This window comes from Myxocyprinus asiaticus, chromosome 15, assembly GCF_019703515.2.
Source record: "Myxocyprinus asiaticus isolate MX2 ecotype Aquarium Trade chromosome 15, UBuf_Myxa_2, whole genome shotgun sequence".
In the NCBI taxonomy this organism is placed as follows: domain Eukaryota; kingdom Metazoa; phylum Chordata; class Actinopteri; order Cypriniformes; family Catostomidae; genus Myxocyprinus; species Myxocyprinus asiaticus.
Genome location: NC_059358.1, coordinates 21,306,421 through 21,329,800, shown reverse-complemented (window position 1 = coordinate 21,329,800; position 23,380 = coordinate 21,306,421). Strand labels below are relative to the sequence as shown.

Here is a 23,380-nt window from a genome sequence, read left to right as displayed (position 1 = left end):
AAACCCAGTTCGCCACCTAAATTGTTGCTCATTACCCCGATTTATCTCTGCATGTTTTTATGTTTTTATGTAATATCTGAAGAAGAATCAGAAAATTCAAAATCTCATTTAAACTCAGAATTTTTATAATGAACTGATTTGTTTTATCAGTGTAAACACACTCAAGAGTACTGTATGCTCTAAATCCCCAGTCCTGGTTTTGTGTTTCTTTGGAAATGGAGGGTTAGTTAAAAATAAAGCCCTATGTAGTACACAGCCCCCTAAAGCTACAGATACTCTTTGTATGGTGCTCACAGCCTTTGGAAAGTGCATGAAGCATCAGTGTATTATTCCTTGTTGGTACAGAGCCTTGGTGATGGGGCCTACACAGCTCTTAAGAGATTATGGGAAAGAGATTTGAACTTGGTATTGGAGGGGGAGAATTAAAAAAAAATATAAAACTATGTCTAGGGATGCAAGGGCATGCCGTATTCAGTTTAAGATTTTGCATCGTTTCTACTGGACTCCCTCTAGATTGTTTATGCTTGGTTTAAAAGACACACATACCTGCTGGTGATGTCAGTTGGAGGATGCTTCTGTGCTAAGATTCAAAAATTTTGGGTTAGAGTCCACACTGTAAAAAAAAAAATAATTCCTGTTGTTAAGAAAAAAATTAATTTGGCAGCTATGGTTGCCAGAATAATTATGTAAAAAATACAGTAAAAATGTAAACAACTTTACAGATCAACCTGTAAATGTTACAGTTTAAAACTGCTGTAATTTACATGACCATGCTGGCACTGTAAAAAAAAAAAAAAAAAAAAATCTGTTACATTTACAGTAAAAAAAAAAAAAATGTCATAAACTTGATATTAACCTTCTGAAACTGTAAAATTCTGCTTTTTACTTTATAAGGTAATGTTAATCACCATAACATTTCAGAAGAGCACATGATGACATGAAGTTCAGTAATAGTGGCTCTTCCAGGAGCAATGACCAATAAACATGTAGAGAAAGTGCCCAGTTGCACTCACACAAACAATAAACACCATCAGGGTAACATATGTGAAATTTAAATAATGCAGTAAACATTAACTAAACTACATTAAATATAAAACAGAACACCCCAATGTACGTAACTGATATTAAAAATAAGAAGAAACATAACTATTCCTATAAAATAGAATGAAATATGATGGGTCATGCAGGGAATTGTGGGAACACCCGATTATTGTTTTTTTACTGTAATTTTAACAATAATTTACTGTAAAAAAGTACATGTACGCTCTTGTTAAACAATGTAAATTTTTACCATTAATTATACAGGAAAATCATACTTTTTACATCTAAAAAATGTAATTTTTACAGCATTTTATTGTAAAAACTACTGTATTGTCTTTTAAAATATATTACAAATTTTTACTGTATATTTTACAGTTAATACTGGTTAATCATTTAACGTTTTTTTTTTTTCTGTAGCATTTTTACAATCTTTTACATTTAAAATTACAGACATTTTTTACAGTGCAGAATTGTATCCGTGAGGTTGTAGACACTCAAATGTAATTCTGCCCCATACTATGTATATTGGTTGATTGTGCGGTTATTAAAGTAGGTGACAAATATACAAAAAGCTGGGTCCAAACTAGTGTAATGATTGGCAGACAGATAATTCCTAGAGGATGGATGTCAATTGGAGCTCCCTCATTTCAAGGATGGTTCACCGAATTGGGTAGGGTGGCGGCATTTGAAAAGATGTCATATAAACAGCTTGGCAAATTAGACGTGTATGGTAAGATATGGGACAAATACATGACCTTTCTGGAAGGCTCTCGGTGAGGACCAGGTGGAGAGAAACTTTATTTCAGTGATTATATGTGTACACTCAGGCTTGGACCACAGGAATGTTTGTTGGGGGTTGGGGTGGGGTTGGGGTTGGGGGATAGGGAATTAATGGGGTTTAAAGGGGGATAATGGTTGACTCTGTACATGTATATTTAGCTTTATTCTGTATTGTGTTTGAGAATCAACCAATAAAAAATGTTAATCTGAAAAAAAAGTCCTATGGCAACAAAATTGCCATCTTTAGAGTCCAGCAAATGGACTGTGCGTGCCATAGCCGTGGGAGACAGGATTTCCTGTGCCATTTTGATATTGGATAAGAACCTTAGAATTTAGACTTCAAGAGCAACATTTAATTCCATTTCATATAATATGTGGTTTCAGAATGTTCTTAGAGTGTTTAACAAACAATACCGTATTTGTAAGAGAATTTAAAAAGTGAGGGAGGTTTTGTCCTTTCACCCCTTTTTCTGACAGGAACAGGAAGTTATTTTGGATTGCTGGCTTCTATTAGCAGACTATAAGAGAGAGAATGAGGGAGAGAGAGATGAAGGGAGAAGAAGACAGACAGAAGAGGCTGAAAGAGCAGAGGCTAATTTGATTAAGTCATTAAATATTGAGTACAGAATCGCTCAGCGTCACATGTCTCCATTTAGCTGCATATACAGTGATGTAGTGCACACACACTACATTCTTATAAACTAAAACCTTCCTCTGTTATGTTATCACTGCTTACATGTTGTCATTGCTTGTTTAGCTATATTATGCTGTACTTAATAATCTCTCTCTATCTCTCTCTTTTGCAGTCTATCAGTAAATGTTTGTGCTAAAATCTCTGGTATAGGAATCCCTGATTCTGTAGGTAAGTGCATCAGTTTTTAATATTTACAATGTTTACTTTGTTAAATTCCCTAATAAAAGCACATTTTAATAAATGCTTTTTAATATTGTATTTCTCATGGTCATAGTGAACCTGGAAATATCAGTAAATTTAAAAATTGTGATTTCCAGGCCTGGAAAGTCATGAAAATTACTAAAATATTTTGAAAGTCATGGAAATTATTAATAATAATAAAACAAATGTTTGTCATAGAAATTTACTTTTTTCATATGCTTACTTTTTTCAGCTAGAAATTGTTCTTTGTATGTGTAATCCTATAAATTGATTAAAAACAAAAGGACTTCAGAGATCATGGAATTCATTGGTAAAAACGTATGACAACCCTGTACATTTTTTATTTTTTAAGCAAATGTTGTGGTCTTATCAGCAATTGTATTATTAAAAAAATATTTTGGATGTGTTTCTCGAAACATTAAAGACCTCATACAATTCATACATGTGGGTTTGTAAAACAAATTCACAAACCCCATTGCTAAAATAAAACAAATGATATCACCTATCACCATAGCCATTATCTCATACTGTGGTGGGTCCCTTACATGATCTCTGTGACATTTTATTGGTGTCACATGGACACGTGTGTGTTTCTACACTAAGCACTCAGTTTACCCCGTGTGTAGAGCGTTTTAGCCCTTGTTGCACATCTGTGTTTAAGTGGTTGTAATAATGGCCAAAATGCAGAAGGTGCCAAACTCATTTAAACCAACAGGCAATAAAGCCTCTTTCTCGCATTTTTTAAAGCAGGCCTGTTAAAAACTGAATGCATATGGTTTTAGAGATGACAAATAACAGGTGTGTATGTGTGCCTGTTTGTTGAGAAAGACAAACTATGTGCATATGTGAGGGTATGCTTTTGTTGGAAGCTGCATTTGTGTGTTCTTCAGAAGCCCCAGTCATTAACCTTAAGAGCGTGCAAGTTTTATGGTCCAAAACTCATTTGGTCCTGACAGAAATTGCAGGAATTGGACTCCACGGAGGCAGAGCTAACAATAGCATGCCTGTCTTTCTCTCTTTCAGCTCTGAGAATGGACCTGCAGTTGGATTGGCTGAAGCAGCATGGAGCAGTCAAGAGAATCTTGTTTATGGACTCTAACCAGCACCACAAAACCCAAAATTTAGTTCTGGGTCAGGGGGACCGGCAACATTGCCACAACTACTCAGTTTACCTGCGGGTTAGCCTTACAGTCCTCACACAGCATACACTATTGTCAAACTGGGTTGGTTCCTCATTAAAAATTAATATTCTGTCATCTCTACAAATGAACCCATGGGAAAGTTAATTGTGAGCCAAACCAAGCTCCTAGTACAACACAGCTCAACTGGACAGAATAAACGATGTGAGACTTAAGACATATCCACCCCTCTGTGAGAGTGTCTCTTGAAAATGAGACCAAAAATTCTGCTATGCTGAGGTGACTCATGAATTGAATGCAGTATTTATATGGTAACACAGGCCATGGGAAAGTTTTTTTGTTTTGTTTTTTTTTGTTTTGTTTTTGCCAACTATGATATCATCACAGGCAAAACAGACTTATTAAATGAAATATGGCAGGTCTAAAGCAAAAATATCCAACAACAAGAGACTGTTGTTAATAATATACATTAAGGTTGTAAATCTATAGCATTTAAAGGGAGGAAAATGAGAGTTTAATTTGTATATGAAAGCATTTTCGTATGTGCTTGTGTGTTGATTAGCTATATTTGGGGACAAAATTGCCCCCAAAAGTGAGCTAAATCTGACAAAACCTCCTTTTGAGCACATTCAGGGACTTCCTTAAAATGAAAATTGATTCATAAGCAAGTACTGCTTTGTAGAAAGCTTTCTTTTACGAATAGGGTTAGTGTGTGAGTTTTAGGTTATTTGAATTACTATTCAGAAACATAAACACATTTTATCAAACCCACAAAAATGTATTCAATGATTTAATTTGTTGTTTTTGGCCCACTCAAAGCATGCATTTCAAGTGAACTTTGTTTTGATGTCAAGAATGAATGTCAAAGGAATATAATAATCAAAAGAGTAGAAAATTATTTTACACAAGGAAGCTGCGAGAAAGAGAAGAGAGGGAGACTGATAGATGTTTCTAGGAATTCACTCCTGTTTGTAACCCACCTTTCTCTCTCTCTCTCTGTCTCTGTTTCTTTTTAGGATGAGGGGGAGTTCAGGGATAAATTGAGTCCCATCAGTGTGGCACTGAACTACAGTCTGGATCAGAACTCTTCCCCTTCTGGATTACAGCTGCGGCCTATTTTAGACCACTATAGCAAGACCTTCCACCATGAGCAGGTTTGCATGCACTAATCAGTGTTTATCATTGTTTGTGAGTGGCTGCATGCATTCATGTGCACATTATATTGATAAGAAAAGCATGACATGTAGCAAGAAAACAGTATAATTGATTTGTGAGCATCTTGTTACTGATAAACATCTGATGTAAACAGAGTTAAACGTAGAGGCAAAACACAAAGAAATTGAGATCTTTTCAGTGAATAAATGAACCAAAAGGTTTTTTTTCTTCTCCCTCAGGCAAACATCCTGTTGGACTGTGGGGAAGACAACATGTGCATCCCAGATCTCAAACTTTCTGCTACAATGTGAGTTAATGCATGCATGTGTCTGCCATTGAGTAACTGTTATATTTGTTTTCATTTACAGTATGTGTAGAGTTGAGCCACATTTATTTGTAGTCTTGCATTTGTTTTTATTTTAAAAGCATTGTCAGCATATGCCTTTTTACAGCCTCTAGTATTCAGACAGCAAATGTGTTGAAATCAACAAGTGATTTTAAACACGTTTTGTTTCTTTGTACAGGGATCGAACAGAACTTATAATTGGGGATGACAACATGCTTATGTTGACCATTAATGCAGCCAATCAAGGTGAGGGAGCGTATGAGGCGGAGCTTCATGTGACCCTCCCACCAGAGGCGGACTATATTGGTGTGGAACGCAGACGTGAGGTACACAACATATTTCCAACTCTCAAGGAATTTTTAGCAGTGACATAGCCAGAAACAAGGCTCTGAGTGTGCCATGATAAAACAGGGTGTGCAAATACTAAAGCACAATAAAGAAACAACCATTACATTATCATTGTTTGTATCATTAACAACCATTACATTAATTTGTTTTATTTGAATTTTTTAAAACCTTGTGTTACTTGATAATGACTTAATTAAACCAAATAATGGAGTAGGTAATGGCATAAACAATGGAGTAGGTAGGCCTGTTACTGTAGCTTTCCAAATATTAGGCTTAATATTTAGTCATGGTATCTGAAGTTCGGTCAGGATTCGATTATTTTGGGAAATACATAATTATATTTCAAAATATGCTGAAGACACAAATGTAAATAGAGGGGCAATTCGAAAATTTGGAGAATACTGACAAAAATAATAATCAGGTTTTACATTCATTGTTTTAATAGCAATTGCATTTTGAATAAGAAATAAATGCTTAATGCATTGTGTGGAACACAAGAATGCACAGATTCTGTCTTTACTGAACGTTCTTAATTTTGATAGCAATGAACTTACAGCAATGAACTTACTTTGTTCAAATGGACGAATGCAGTTGTCAATAATGACACAGAAAACGGAATTTGGTTGCATTAACTCCGTCTTCTGAACTCCAAGTCTGTTGCGAGAACATGCATGTAACCTGAGGGGGCTCTGTTACACACTGGTTGTAAATTCTGAAAAGTCATGGTCAGATCAATTTTTACATGCCTATAATTAGATGTGAAAATTCATTTCATTTGGGTGTGCAAACTTAGGTTTGGATGTCATTTGCACACCCTGGTACACCATTGGCTACGCCACTGATATGTAGTGTGCTGTCAAATTGTGTGTGTGCTTAAATGGGTCTGGGTGGGCAATTGGATATAGAAACTGATCTGATGAATATTGTACTTAGAGTTCGCTGTATAATGTTTTCCATTTATAGTTGCTCTGATTACAGAATGCCTGTTTCAATCTGACTCTCTCTCCACTGTGTTTAGATTATGACTCATTCTATGTGTCCTTTTTCTCCAGAAACTTGGTCATGCATGAGTTTATTTTGGTTTAGTGGGCACCCATTTAGTGATTACAATGTATAAATATTTCACGTACGCTTAATATTAATACGAAAGACAATATACAAAGTTTTGCTGTTTAATGCAACAGTTTAATGTGAGCTCAGTTCTTGTGAAATATCAGATTTACTAAACTGCTTGAAATCTGTAATCCATTTCTGGCCCAGAGTTAAAAACACAATCATGGGCTCTGCAGTGTCTTTGATGTAGTAATGAGGCAGGAATGCAGTGAATGTTGATCTAATTACTAGTGAGGTTTCATTTAAAACATAGTCAAAAACATGCCGCATGCCTAGGTGTGCTCTGTAACGCATTGCCAAGATTTTACAGACTACTTATCTCATTTCATACTGTCCAACTCTCCATATTCACACATCTTCATTCATATGTTCCCCTGTCATTCGATTATTTCATCATTCTGTTCTTTCTCTGCAAACGTGCTGCCTTTTTCTGGATTAGCAAATAGACACTGGTACTGACTAGAGTACTGACCACAGAGTTTATGATTGCTCTTTCTCTTATTAGCTTAACAGATGCAGTATACTGTATAGCTGGTAATTGCAGAGTGGCCCTTAATGCGATTTGCACGGTTACATTAGCTGCTCTCCTGGGAACAGAATGGTTATGGTTTGACTTTGTTTTGGTGAGAGGAAGTGGTTGCCAGAGAATGGAGATGGAGAAAAAGAGAGAAAGATGTAAGGGGGCTTGACGAGATGACAGGAGGAGGGCCTCAGTGATGTATGGTGCGATTATTATCAGAGAATTCACCATGTTCCGTCTCTCCCTCTTCTTTTTTTGTTTTCTTTCCTCTGTCCCTCCCTTACCCCCCTGAGCACTGTTTTCACTGGCTTGTTTTAGAGCTGTCAAAGGTTGGTAGTGTTTAGACTAGGTTTTGTGTTAATTAATCATTCAGCATGGTGTGTTAACAAAAAGAGCTACCAAAGCTGAGATAATGTAGAGTTGACATCTCTCTCCTGCTCCGTCTGTCTCAGGATCTTCAGCGGCTGAACTGTGAGCACCGGACAGAGAATGAGACCAGAGTTGTGGTGTGTGACCTGGGAAACCCAATGGTGGCTGACACAAATGTAAGAAATATGTCATACTAACTTTGTATATGTAATATATATTTATTAGTGAGTGAATGAATGAATAAAATTAATAATAGAGTGAAAGAGTGAAAGAGTGAGTAAGTGTATGAATAAGTGAGTGAGAGAGTAAATTAATGCATGACTTAATTAATTATTGAGTTAGGGAGTGAATGAATAAGTGAGTGACAAAGTGAATGAATGAAGGAGTGATATAATTAATTAGTGATTAAGAGAGTTAATGGCTGAATAAATGTATAAAGGAGTGAATGAATGAGTGAATAATTCAGTGAGAGTGAATGAATGAATTAGTGATTCAATTAACTGAGTGCATGTGTGAATAAGTGAGAGTGAATGAATGAGTGAGAAAGTGGACAGCTGAATACATGAATAAAGTATTTAATGAATTAATTAATGAGTGAGTGAATAAATAAGTGAGCCTAAGAGTGAATAAATGCATGACTGAATAAATGAATGAGTGAGTGAATTAATAATTGAATGAGAGAGTGAATTAATGAGTAAGTGTATGAATAAGTGAGTGAGCGAGTAAATTGATGCATGACTGAATTAATTATTGAGTTAGGGAATGAATGAATAAGTGAGTGACAAAGTGAATGAATGAATGAGTGATATAATGAATTAGTGAGTAAGAGAGTGAATGGCTGAATAAATGAATAAAGCAGTTAATGAATTAGTGAATTAATGAGTGAATAATTTAGTGAGAGAGTGAATGAATGAATTAGTGATTCAATTATCTAATGAATGAGTGTGTGAATAAGTGAGAGTGAATGAATGAGTGAGAAAGTGAACAGCTGAATACATGAATAAGGTATTTAATTAATTAATCAATTAATTAATGAGTGAGTGAGTGAATAAGTGAGTCAGTGAGAGAATAAATGCATGACTGAATAAATGAATGTGTGAGTGAATTACTTAATGAATGATTGAGTGAGGGGGCAAACAAATACTGTAAGTGAGTGAGAGTGAATGAAGGAGTGATTTCATTAATTAATAACAGAGAGTGAATGGCTGAATAAATGAATAAACAAGCTAATGAATGAGTTAATTAATAAGTATATAATTCAGTGAGAGAGTGAATGAATGGATGCATGATTCAATGAATTATTGAGTAAGTGTATGAATAAGTGGATAGTAAAGAGTGTGAAGTAATGAGTTAGAAAGTGAATGGCTCAGTAAATGAATAAGGGAGTTAATGAATGATTGCGTGAATAAGTCAGTGAAAGAATGAATGAATGAGTAATTCAATGAATGAATGAGTGAGTGTATAAATAAGTTGGTAAGTGAGTGAATAAGTGAGTGAATGAATGAGTGAGTGAGAGAGTGAATGGTAAGTCAGTGAGAGATTAATGAATAAGTTATTAGACGACTAGATTAATAAGTGTATGAATAAGTGAGTTAGTAAGTGAATGACTTAGTGAGTGAGTGAGTGAGTGAGTGAAATCACTGTGATGGGAAAAGTGAAAGTTCTTGGTAGGAAAGTTATCCATCTCTCGATAGATCCAGTCAGATTTAGCAGTTCTGCAGCCAAAATCATCTTTGCTCAACTTGTATTTAGAGCTTGAATCCTTCAGAACTAACAAAATTAGCATAAGCAGAACACAGAGAGGGGTGATAAAAGGGGAAGACAGAATATCAGTTTCGCCCCTTAATAGCCAAACATTGTTAAGCTCTGTCAGTTTGCTGACTTTAGGCCTTGTATGAGACACTTGCATATGCATCACACACACACACACACACACACACATCTCACAAACACACACAGATCTATATAACCCTTTTACTGCAGAGCAGGAAGTTGAGACTTTGACAGAGAGAGACAGATTCCTTCAGTGATGAAACCAGAGATGAGTGCTTGTAGTGTACACACACAAACACACATATACACACACATAGCAAACAGATCTTCCATGTACTGATACACCTAAAAAAATTTCACACACAAAAATACAGACAAAATTCATAACTAACACTTTGCATTGGCAACATTCATTGACAACATATTCCTCCTTGTTGAGTATAAATACAGAGGAATCTTTAGATGACAGTGATATTTTTATGATTATAACCCGTGAACAGCACTATCACTTATCATCCATCCAGAGGAAGGAAGCCATGTTTTTCTGTGCATGTGACTGTGTTTGTAATACATTAATGCAGATGTTCCTAACACTGTTTGCCTACTGGCCTCGTTCTAGCTGGAATGTGGCTGTTATTCAGATGTGTTCATTCATGTGCCATTTAGCTTTCATATAATTCTCTCCTGCTGATATGAACGTTTGTGTAATTGTGACTATGTATATGTTCTGAGCCCTTAACTACAGAGACACACATTCCTAACATAGGGCGATTTCCAAACGGAAGTGAGCATCCCTATGCCCTTCTCCCTCCGAAGGGCTGAGCCCTTGAAGTGGGAACTCTGGAGGGAGCAGGGCACTCTTGTCTCACATTAGAAACACACTTGATGAAGGGAGTAATGAAAAACATACGTCACATCCACTTTATCTTTGCCTGAAATGTTACCATGATGATGCAGCGCAGCTGTTTTAACAACAGGTGTCTCATTGCTATTCATTTGTTGTTGCAAATAAATATACTTTTTGTAATAGTTTTTTTTCTTCAAACATTGCCTTTTGTATCTTATTTAAAATTGATTATTGTTGCTGTTTTAATAATAATATTAATAATAATAATAGTAATATATCTGTACCACATAAATGTATGTAAAATACATGATTGAACATTTCCCGCCGAAAGTTATTTGGTGCACAAGAGGTCTTAATAAATAAATAATAATAAACCTCAGGGTTTAGACTAGCCTTCAGGAAAAAATGGACCCTGATTTTGGAGTATATTTCTGCTCATGGCTGTCTACTATCTTATGTATGATGACGAATGTAAATTGCGGAGGAGGAGACGTATCCGTTATAAAAGGGCAATAATGCTTGCCCGAGCATTGGAACATGTAATATGTTCTGATCGACAACCTTGCTTTAAAAAATATCACGAGGACACGCCACCCAGGATCACATGAACATAACCGGTAAAATTACTTCCTCGAAGTGACCATCGCCCTTCGTGGAGGGGTTGAGTTGCTTACTTTCGTTTGGAACACCCCTTCGTGTGGTGTTCCCTTCACGCAGTGCCCTTCAAGGGTGCAAAAACACTGTTTGGAATTCCCCCATAGTCTTACTGTTAATTGCTGGTATAGATAACATTGTACAACATTATACATTGTTGGGCTGGTTATCGCCAATTACCATGTGAAATAATACACAGAGATAAATAAGTCACAGTTCACTTTTGTCCGGCACGGTGCCTCATAAGTACTTTCATTAATCTGAATCACAGTTTTCGCTTATTTAGATGATTTGCTTCGTCATTAAATAAACTTTAGGAAATTATATAAATGCATACATGAATAAATACAGTATATTGTTACAAGGATCTAAAGTATCGATGCAAGGCTGTGGGAAGAATAATTGCAATATATCGATATATGGTTGTATCCACACAGCCCTGGTACATTGTGTGATTTTCAGCTCTCTCTTCTCTTCTCGCTTCTGTTTTTCACTTCTGTCTTTCCAACCTCCTCCCTCTCCTTTTACATGTGCTTCTAACAGGTTGATGTTGAGCATTGTTAATGAGAGTCAGTGAAAAAAAAAAAGTGCAGTGATGGAGTGAGTGTGTGTAGGGAGAGTGTAAACACACATTGGGACAAAGTTTGAGGTTCAGTCTAAACACACTGTTCTTCTATTTACCAGTCACCATGACAACCAGTTTCCAGTCATCCCAATTATCTCAGTCTGGTGTATAATTTCAATGATTGCAAAACACACACTTGACCTGTTACACAAACTCAACACACACACAAACAAACAATCAAATTTTTTAACACACTCCCAACCCAACATCCTGCACTTCATCACATACTCAAACACACAAAGCCATGTATCTGAGTATGTCCATGACTTTTTATGAGACCATTAAGTTTCCTAAAGACAGCATCATTAGACTTGTTTGCAATCCTTCCTTGTGACTGACTAGTATGAGAGAGGTAAAGGAACAGTTTACCCAAAAATGAAAATTCTCATATAATTTACTCACCCCTCATGCCATCCCAGATGTGTATGACTTTCTTTCTTCTGCTGAACTCAAATTATGATTTTTAGAAGAATATTTCAGCTCTGCAGGTCCATATAATGCAAGCATATTAAGGCAGCATAGAAGTAATTCATAAGACTTCAGTGGTTAATTACATGTTTTCACAAGCGATATGATTGGTGTTTGGAAACACATCAATATTTAAGTCCTTTTTTACTATAAATCTAAACTTTCACTTTCACCTCCACATTTTTCTTCTTTTGTTTTTTGGCTGTTCACATTCTTTGTGCATATTGCTACCTAATGGTCGGAGTTGGTCAAAGGTGGAGATTTGTAGTAAAAAAAAAAAAAAAAGGAAAAAAAGGGACTTCAAAATGGATCCTTTTCTCTCCCACACCTATTATATAACTTCTGAAGACGTGAATTTAACCAATGGAGTCATACAGATCACTTCTATGCTGCCTTTATGTGCTTTTTGGACATTCAGAATTTTGGCCACCATTCACTTGCATTGTATGGACCTATGGAGCTGAGATATTCTTCTAAAAATCTTAGTTTGTGTTCTGCAGAAGAAATTAAGTAATACACATTTGGGATGGCATGAGGGCGAGAAAATGATGAGAGAATTTACATTTATGGGTGAACTATTCCTTTATGACAGAGATGTTTTAAAACTGTTTCAGACTTAAGAATCAGTAGCAAAAATGGCATTAGAGTTGATAAGATTAATTCATTTCTGTGAATTAGATCGACTGTTTGAATTAATCGATTAAACAAAATTCTGATTCAACAAGTTGTTTGAGTAATCAATCAAAAATGTTCACTCAAGTCCACATGTGGCATGTTATTGTTACTGTAAATATATATATTTTTACCATTCATCACCATTTTAAGCCATTTTAGATAAAATACATAAATATTGAGAGATATATTAAATATTGTAAAGGCTGGATTTTTTTTTTTTTTTTTTTAGCAATATCACCCAGCCCTAGTGTATAATGTGTATTGTGTAGACTTCCATTGATTTCATAGCCACTTAAAATGTCTTCACTAGTGGGCTTTCAAAAAGTTTCACTATATTAGTGAAGAATATAATTTATATTACTAAAAAAAAAACGGCACTCTCAAATATAGTGAAACCTGTACACATGCATACACACACACACACACACACACACCTGCATCTTTATTAGCCAGTTCACATCTCTTCTCTGTTTGTTTGAATAGCAGTGCTTGTGAAATCCAGGGCAAATTGAAATGTAATTCATCCGTAATCTGATGCATAAGATGGTAAATGCTTTTGGTAGAGCAGTGCCAACTCACTGAGAGTGGAGGCAGGGAGGTTTATGACTGTGTTTATAGTTCAAACAGTTCAAAAGAATATGTTTACTCATACACTATAAATCAGTGTATATCTAATATAATGGCAGAGCATTACCTGTGGATGCACATGCAAAATTTGCCTGCAGTATTAGAACAGTTCAGCATATTATCTGCTTTCAGCCTAGCTATAATGTATAAGAGTTTATAAAGGGATTCATTAAGGACTAATATTTTACAAATGTAGTATAAATAATTGATATGCAGTTATAACAGCATGGTTAAAAAATGGTGCCTTTCATGGAATACTTACCAAATAGTGAGCATGTTAACTGAAATTGTATGAATGCGTAATAAATACACTTATTAATACTTTAATCAAAAACAAAATGCTCTAATTCATGATTTATGTCACAATGCAACAAAAATAGTCTATTGTAGTCTATAAGGAAGGATTATGTCATTTTGCTACAGTCCTCTTTGTGTTTATATTCATTATGGTATGTCTCGACTTGTGTTGTCACTCTCCTTGTCATGTTGATGTCAAAATACTTAAGTCCTCTGCAAAAAATGTTTTTTAGATCTTCATGCTCATTTACAGCATTTATTATATAATAAAGCCTGATGAAAATTAAACTGTACTGAATTTTATGTACATAGGTTTTTAAAGTTGGCAACTCCTTCATATGTGTCCATTTTACATTAAGGTATATTTTCATAGGTTACTAATGTTTAATAAGTTTTATTAAGCATTTGTAAAATGTGAGGTAAAATGGCACCTTATTTGACAGGTATTGCATGAAATTCACCCTTTTTATGCATGTTCATAACCACATATCAATGATTTATAATGCATTTGCTAATGACTTATTAGTCATTAATGAACCCTTTTATAAACCGTCAACTAAGGGAACATTAATGTAAAGTGTTACCATGTGAAAAGAGGCAAAAGAAAGAATAGTTATTTCATAAATACTGTGAATAATGTGAAGAGATAACCGTAAAGGCCAAATACTTCGGTTGTCCGTGTTGATGAATTCTCCGTGCACAGCATGCATGATGCAGATTTTCGTCATCAGCACAGTCTGCGCGTGCTGTCCATGCACGGCCCAGATTATCTGGACACGGACAGTCCTAGTCTGTACATTGTCAGCACATGTGCCTGCCATTGACTGTGCTTAAAGAGTATCACAAAGTAGTTGTAGTGGGCATGCGTCAAATGTGTTCCTATTCACTCGCGGCCAGAAGAGTATACTTTAAAAAGGCAATGTGGTCAACAAGGCGCGATCCGATCTAGAACACACAAAAACGAAGTATAACCAGGCCTTAAGTGAATCATTTGTAGAATGAGTTCACAAAGATTGTAAACACAGATAAAACATTTCTCTGTTTTTTGAGCATCCTGACCAGCCCAACATAGCAACATTGGTTCAACCAATGGCATGAGTTTGTGAAGGGACTATCTGTTTGTCTGACCAATGTCCGATGGGAGGAGTATTTGGGAAACCTACATGAAAACAATAATTATATTAGCAATTCCATTTGGTGATGCTAGTGGCACAGAAATTATGCACTTTAACCTTTAAGAGCCAAAATGTACGTTTGGCTACACAATATGTAGCAGCAGAGATACATGAGAATGAAAAGAGACATAAGGGAGAATTGTGATTCAAGGTGTAGGTTCAAGGAGGCTGGAGATGGGAAATGGAAGATGTGCGATGGTGAAATGAGAGTGAACAAATGAAGGAGTAAAGTGAGAGAGTGATGGAGAGGCAAAGGATAAGTGAACAGAAAGAGAAGGGGAAGTTGTTTGGCTCTGTAAGAGCCAGGACTGACCTGTTAACATGTTCCAGATTTAGGAGAAGGAGGGGACGTTGTCATGGTGACAGGCTTCGTCATGGAGCCTCCATGGTTTTAACCAGCATGGGCCAAATTACCAAGGCACCAGCAGAGGAGAGTGACAAGGCCACTGATCCCCTACCTCACACTCAAACACACACACCCATACACATAGTCGCATTCCCAACAAGCAAATTAAAGGTGCACTCAGTAACTTTTTGTTTGTGTCATCTTGGACTTACAGTTACACTTAGTGGTGTGGATGTAGCATCATTCAAAATCAATAGTTTTCAGTTACAGATGACATTGTAGAAATTCAATAATCATAATCAGCCATAATTAATTTAATCGATGAATGAAAGTGTCCAATAACAAGATGGTTACTGAGATTAAGCGAGTAGTATTCAGCTTGTCATGTGATTCTAAAATGGCAGCCCCTATGAGGGCACCCCTGCCCCATGTAGAATAAAACAGCTTTAATAAGGTTGCTGATATGACTAGAGTCCTCATCTCATGTGAGTGATCATGATTTTATACATATGTTTCAAAATCACAATTAATTTCTTAAGGAGTAAAACTTTTTTTAATGTGGATAAAATTACTGAGTGCACCTTTATGAAACCTATCAAGCACTTACACAAGCACTAATACATTTGGTTAAACACTAACAGAATGCTTACACACCAACGTCATTGACGTCACAAAACAATTTTGCTACACATGGAATCAGCATGTGGTCTGTGATCAAACCCGAGAAGTGTTTTCTTGTTGTTGTTTTTTTTTTTTTTTTTTTTAACTTTTTTATTTTTCAGGACTTTCCAAACACATTCTGTGCTCTCATAGCTTATAAAACATAAGTTATAAGCATGTGTTGCAGCCCATTCATCACAAATAACCCGTCACATGAACAATCTGCAGAAAACATGTTAGTCACACTACCTCAAAGGGTCCAACTTCCTCTGCACAACAAACTCTCTGGATATCTGCCTCTCTGAAACAGATCAGTTTACTATTAATAATAATCTGAATAAACAGTTCATCCACCAAGTACAGTAATATACAGTAGTTGGCTGTTTCCAGTTGCCAAGCAATGCTGCAACTGCAAATGTCTGCAAACATTTTGCAGCCCCTCATTTCACATAGTTTTTCTACAATGCACCACATGATACTGCATTGTTGAGTTAAGTTCATGAATAGCATTAAAATAGAGGTGTAAATCTCATTTGTGAGCCATAATTCATATAAAACTGACATGACTCGCCCAATCTATTACTCTCACTGCTATTCAATGAAGAGAGTAGTTTCACGATCTATACAATGAACAGCTTTAAATGAGTTTTTTTGTTTTACTAACTCCATTTAGCTAATGTCTCATTAGGGTGATATTCGATCATACGTTTTGGCCAGTGGCTTTAGTCTCTATCCACAACTCCTTGAAAAGAAGGATTTACAACGTGGGCTGATGTTTGGGGAATCTCCTAGCTGTATCCTCCTGATGACACTAGTCTAAGAGTGGCTTGCATTGTTCTTTGTTTTGTGTCATCATTGTTTTATATCAGATACATTTTTACCATCTTCCTGTCATGTTTTCTGGCTTTAGATTCATCTCTCTAACTCCCTTTGTTCAGCCTTGCTATTCAATCTGTAGTTCATCCGAGTAAATGCCATTGCACATATGGTGAGACTGTTGATGTTCATGTGTGCTCTTTCGAATGGAAAAAACATCCAACATTTCATTCTTATGTTGTGAAATATAGTTAATCAAATTCACTTGAAGACTTTGAGTAATTTCCCATGTCGTATACTGCAATGTTTTTATTTATTTTTTTAGTTTCATTTAAACTTTCGATTAAGAGTTATTGTCTCATTAGTGTAATTAGATGATTACTTTTACCACAGACACATATGAACCAGCCCATATAAAGCTCAATCTTAGATGAAGTTCTCATTTCTAAACATATGCACTAAGTTGTGGAGACATGGTCTTCATTTTGAACATGAGACGTTTGTGATTTACCAACTCTGTGGGATTTAAAAAGGACGTGTGACCACAAAAAGAGGCTCCGTGGCTGGTTCCCTCTTTAAAGTTTAACAGCACTTGTTACTCTCACCCGTCTGTTATGAGGAGGCTTTGTAGTGAGTAAAGTTTCCGCTGGGGGAAATGCATTTATGGGGCTCCAGAGTTAACACATAGCCTTTAGCTAAAGGACTGGCCTTCATTAACCATCCCAGCAGCCATTATCAGACTTATATTAATGAACTATAACATATGGGCACAGTTATAGTGAGAGAGAGAGAGAGAGAGAGATTATTATTAGTGATGATTTACTATTTGATTACAAATGAAGATTCCTGTTTTTAGAAGTATTTTAGCAGAGCAGAAAAATAAAAAAAAATTGTAAAGTAGATAACACTTAAAAAAAATCATCATTATGTTATGACAACATCTTTGTTTAATCCAATTAACTCGATAATATGAGTTTCCAAATTTTCAACTCGAAATTTTAATTAGTAATTGAATTCAAAGTGTTTGAAAAATGCAATGAACTTGGCACCACTTTGATTTCACTGTTTATTTTAACAGCAGTTAAAATTAAGTTTTCCATTTTAGTAAGCTGATTTTTTACAGTGAAGATGGCTTTATTTCCACAAAGACATGGGTATTTTCATGGCTGACTGAAACGTTTACTGTACATAAGATCAAATTGCAATTACTGATCACACTGAATTGAAATTCCCCCCCTGTGAAATGTCCTCAGAGTGGTGCCAAAAACAAATTGTAGTTTTAGTGTAAATGATGAAACACAGTCAACCCAAACCTCAACCCTTAACCTAACCGTCAGTAGAGTAAAAATGAAATTTTAAAGTGAAGATGCAACTTCCAAAAATCACGCTCACCATTGTATATGTTAACACACTTACTTTCTGTTTCCCACGTGACTAGAACCGTGTCTTGGAGGTTGCTTCCACAACTCACTATCAGTAGCACTAGAGGGAAATTTAATTACATTTGAATGTATGTAAAAATGTCTGGTGGGGGATCTTGCTTGTTAGTAAATATCATGTTGTCAATATTCAATCTAGACCAGTCATACTCAAATGGCGGACCGTGGTCCGGACCCAGAAAAGGGTCACTACGAACTGAACAGCACCAAACTTAACAATATCGAAGTCAATAAATTAATTTCAAACAGCTTTCAAACATGATCGACTGGGCACCATTTACCAAGTGCGGCACAGTCTCTGGCTGCATTCCACTTCACTTTTAACATCCACTCACTAACTCCCCTAAGCACTTCCCCTCGGGGGAATCCCACCACCATTTTGGAGGTCCGTTCCACTTCGTTCAGTGAGCGAGAGAAGTTTCTGTTGACAGACCCTCAACCCCTCAATTTTGACCGAGGGAGCGAGTCTACTCTCACGTACGCTTCTGGCAGCTCCATATCCCACAGTGCAACTCGATTGTGATGTGCCAGCAGATTGTACTTCATAAACCCCACGCCCACAAAACTCTAATGTTTGATGGAAGTGAAGTTAGGTCAATTAAGCAGTTTAGAAAAGTTATATTGAGATTTAACAGCATAATACTTGTAGCTACATTAAACTGTTTATTACACAGTTATAGCCTATGTGTTCATTGTTATGTTAACATTTTCGTTTGTGTAAATCTTGATTAATCCTTTCTAATAATTCATTCTAATGGAAAAAAAAAAAATTAAACATACAAGATTTATGCATAAGCCTCTGAAATCAATCTCCGAAAACGTTTTTTCAGGTGCAAAAATCATTAAATAATTCCACAAATTGACATCAGCCTTCAACATGCTCCAAGTGATCAAGAGTTAAGGGTGTTCCAGTTAAACCCATTGCACGTCTTCCACCAGTAGTGGACACTAAGCAGTGGTGTACATCCGAGTCCATGATACAGAGTGAAGTTTGTGAGGGAAGGGGATAAAATTTTGAAATGGAATGCAGCCCTTCTCTGTCTCTAGCAGTGGTGAAGAAACACCAATCGCGTGCATTTATGCAAATTAGTCACGTGACGAGATCCCTGTTCTATCCAATCGCGTGCATTTATGCAAATTAGTCTCGTGACGAGATCTGCGTCCTATCCAACCGCGTACATTAGGCCGTAGCAGAAGGGATGGGCAATATCACTTATTTTCTTTTCCATCCGATACCAAGTACTTTTCGGCCAATATCGCCGACATCGATACCAATACCGATACCTCTATTAAATTGAATTTTTATGAATTCTTTGGATAAAATGAGTAACTTTATTATTACTAAATTTTTTGGGGCCTAAACAGAAAATTATTAGGCAGCTTTGTTTACCCTTTAAAAATTAGTTGGTATAAGCCACATATAAAACGTCAAAATAACCATAGATATTATTATATCGTTACTATTGCTAAAACCAAGTTACCATATGGATACTACAGTAATGCTGTAGTAAAACCATGGTTAATTGTGAAACCTTGGTTACTGCCAAAAAGAAGAAAAAAAAACATGGTCACTACAGTTGTGGTTACTAGTCATGGTTAATACAATATTACTACAGTAAATTCATGGGAAGTTTTCATAAAGGTATCATTTATTAATGACTATTAAAGATCATTATCAATGTTTTAACAACTTTGAATTGACATATTGTCAAACAAGCCCATTATAATACATGTCACGTTTAGGTTTGTCATTACTTAGTGTGAATAACTCCAGATGCTGTTTTTCTGTCATTACCTCAGGAAAGCATTGCTCCCTCTTTGAACGAGCACTATGACTGAAAGGGTGAGTGCTGTCTGACTGCTAGATGTATTTTCAGCGTTTATGAGAAGATGAGCGGAAGAAAAAATAGCAACAATTCGCTAATATAATTATTTTTTTCCACTTCGAAGCTTATGAGATGCATTAATATTCATGTAATCTAAATAATAAGATCACTTGTTTAAAAAAAAACTTCTTGATACCACATCAGTATGATATCACATCATCCCTACGTAGCAGAAAAATACAGTGAGCAGCAATATAGATACTGGCATCTTTTGCTAAAACACACTGCAGAAAACAAGAATAAAGCAAAGTGAAATTCATGTGTCTGAAATGAATCAGACCATTCAGCTAAACCAGGTTTGTGACAAGACAACGTGCTTTCAGAGCGCCTTTAAACAATTACGTTAAATTGCCTTTATAATAATCAGCATGTTTAAAGTCTTTCACAAACAGATTATTTTTGTGAAAATGAATCAAAGATGTCATCATCTCTGGCATAGATGGCAAAGAAAAAACAACTAGAAATTTGATATTACTAGGAATGTAGTGGAGTTCTCATAAGAATGTTCCCATTATTTGATATTTATATTCCATTTATAGGCCTACTTAACTTTAGCTAACAGTATTTTAAGCTTTACTATTGTGATGTACATTGTTTATTGTTGGTAGAGTTTCACTTTAAGGAAAATATAAAAACTGTCTCTAAATTTTAAATGTTCCAAATTTTCTCTCGGGGGTACCCCTGAACCCCCATAACGTACATTTGAAGTCAGAAGTTTACATACACTTAGGTTGAAGTCATTAAAACTCATTTTTTAACCACTCCACAGACTTAATATAAGCAAACTATAGTTTTGGCAAGTTGTTTAAGACATCTACTTTGTGCATGACACAAGTAATTTTTCAAACAATTGTTTACAGACAGATTGTTTCACTTTTAATTAACTATATCACAATTCCAGTGGGTCAGAAGTTTACATACACTAAGTTAACTGTGCCTTTAAGCAGCTTGGAAAATTCCAGAAAATGAGGTCAAGCCTTTAGACAATTAGCCAATTAGCTTCTGATAGGAGGTGTACTGAATTGTACCTATGGAAGTATTTTAAGGCTTACCTTCAAACTCAGTGCTTGACTGCTTGCTTGACATCATGGAAAAATCAAAAGAAATCAGCCAAGACCTCAGAAAAAAATTGTGGACCTCCACAAGTCTGGTTCATTCTTGGAAGCAATTTCCAAATGCCTGAAGGTACCACGTTCATCTGTACAAACAATAGTACGCAAGTATAAACACCATGGGACCACGCAGCCTTCATATAGCTCAGGAAGGAGATGCATTCTGTTTCATAGAGATGAACGTAGTTTGGTGCGAAAAGTGCAAATCAATCACAGAACTACAGCAAAGGACCTTGTGAAGTTGCTGGAGGAAACAGGTAGACAAGTATCTATATCCACAGTAAAACAAGTCTTATATCGACATAACCTGAAAGGCTGCTCAGCAAAGAAGAAGCCACTGCTCCAAAACCGCCATAAAAAAGCCAGACTACAGTTTGCAAGTGCACATGGGGACAAAGATCTTACTTTTTGGAGAAATGTCCTCTGGTCTAATGAAACAAAGCTCAAACTGTTTGGCCATAATGACCATCGTTATGTTTGGAGTCTTGCAAGCAGAAGAACACCATCTTATCCGTGAAGCATGGGGGTGGCAGCATCATGTTGTGAGGGTGCATTGCTGCAGGAGGGACTGGTGCACTTCACAAAATAGATGGCATCATGAGGAAGGAAAATTATGTGGATATATTGAAGCAATATTTTATGACATAAGCCATGAAGTTAAAGCTTGGTTGCAAATGGGTCTTCCAAATGGACAATGACCCCAAGCATACCTCCAAAGTTGTGGCAAAATGGCTTAAGGACAACAAAGTCAAGGTATTGGAGTGGCCATCACAAAGCCCTGACCTCAGTCTGATAGAAATTTGTGGGCAGAACTGAAAAACTGCATTCGAGCAAGGAGGCCTACAAACCTGACTACCTAAAGGCTACCCAAAAGGTTTGACCCAAGTTAAACAATTTAAAGGCAATGCTACCAAATACTAACAAAGTGCAAGAAAACTTCTGACCCAATGGGAATGTGATGAAAGAAACAAAAGCTGAATTAAATAATTCTCTCTACTATTATTCTGACATTTCACATTCTTAAAATAAAGTAGTGATCCTAACTGACCTAAGACAGGGAATGTTTTCTACAATTAAATGTCAGGAATTGTGAAAAACTGAGTTTAAATGTATTTGGCTAAGGTGTATGTAAACTTCTGACTTCAACTGTATCTTTCTTTAGTCACAAGGCCTGCTATGCCCATTTGGTATCTAAAAATATTTAAACACAAATACTGGACTGCTGTCATTCAGCATCAAAACAAACAGTTGATATTGATCTTTTAATATTCATATCAAAGTGCACTTGGTTGATAAACTAATTGAAATATTTAAATCTTTTGGTAGAATATTCCCCATACCCCACAACTTTGGCTTTGTCTCTGGGGCCCCAGTGTCATAATCCTTGCCTAATTTTGAAGAGACTGTTTTGACTTTATGATTTTGTATTTTTTATTTTACAAAGTACTATTGCTGCCAACTCATAAATTTATAATAACTATTTCATAAAATTGATTAAGCATTCCTTATGCCTTTAATAGCTACAGTATATTGACTACTGACACCATGTAAGTTATTGTCCAGGCCTTTGCTGGGAAGGAAATGTAGAGACCGGACCTCATGGAACTTTAATTGAATACCTCTGATCTAGACTATTCTATATACTCACATTGTTTAACACTGATTCTGCAAGAATGTGTAACTGTGTATTGTTTGTTAGGGGAATAACAGCTGTGAGAATGTCCAGACCTCCTTCCCAACATGTAAGATGGCACAGTGTTAATTGTGTTTTTTTCTTATATTAGACAGTGGGGGAGAGCTCTGTTCTGTTTTACTGAGCACTTAACAGATGTCCCTTAAGCTTTTGATGTGCTCATGTTTTTCCTTTCTTCTCTCTCTCTCTCTCTCTCTCTCTCTCTCTCTCTCTCTCTCTCTCTCTCTCTATCTTTCTGTCTCTCTTTAGTTGTCGGTTGGTTTACGGTTTTCAGTACAGAGGCTGGAAGATGCCCCCACTAAAATTGGCTTTGCGTTGCAGATACACAGGTACAGTAAATTTCTCCCTTATTTTCACTCCATGTCTTGTCATAATTACAAATCTTCAAGTAGTGTCTTTGGTGTAATGCAAGCATAACACAGTCTCACAGCTAATTACTTTGACTCACAAATACAGCTTCATATACAGTATATTGATAGCCAAGTCATTTTCAGCACCTAAGTTCTTATGTTCCCACTGGTCATAAAGTTATAAAGTGAACCAACACATTTGTGTAAGTGCATTTTAGAAGCTTATGATGA

General features: G+C 36.0%; 1 protein-coding gene across 1 annotated transcript in view; it reads left to right on the top strand.

Moving 5' to 3' along the window:
* The window catches only part of LOC127452993 (integrin alpha-8-like), a 142,106-nt gene that overhangs the window by 94,503 nt on the left and 24,223 nt on the right, over positions 1-23,380 (top strand). Inside the window, exons 16-22 of the mRNA XM_051718944.1 lie at positions 2,628-2,683; positions 3,740-3,894; positions 4,872-5,009; positions 5,250-5,317; positions 5,535-5,682; positions 7,790-7,882; positions 23,049-23,128. Of these exons, the coding sequence (XP_051574904.1) occupies positions 2,628-2,683; positions 3,740-3,894; positions 4,872-5,009; positions 5,250-5,317; positions 5,535-5,682; positions 7,790-7,882; positions 23,049-23,128 (738 nt within the window). The remainder of the gene's footprint in view (positions 1-2,627; positions 2,684-3,739; positions 3,895-4,871; positions 5,010-5,249; positions 5,318-5,534; positions 5,683-7,789; positions 7,883-23,048; positions 23,129-23,380) is intronic.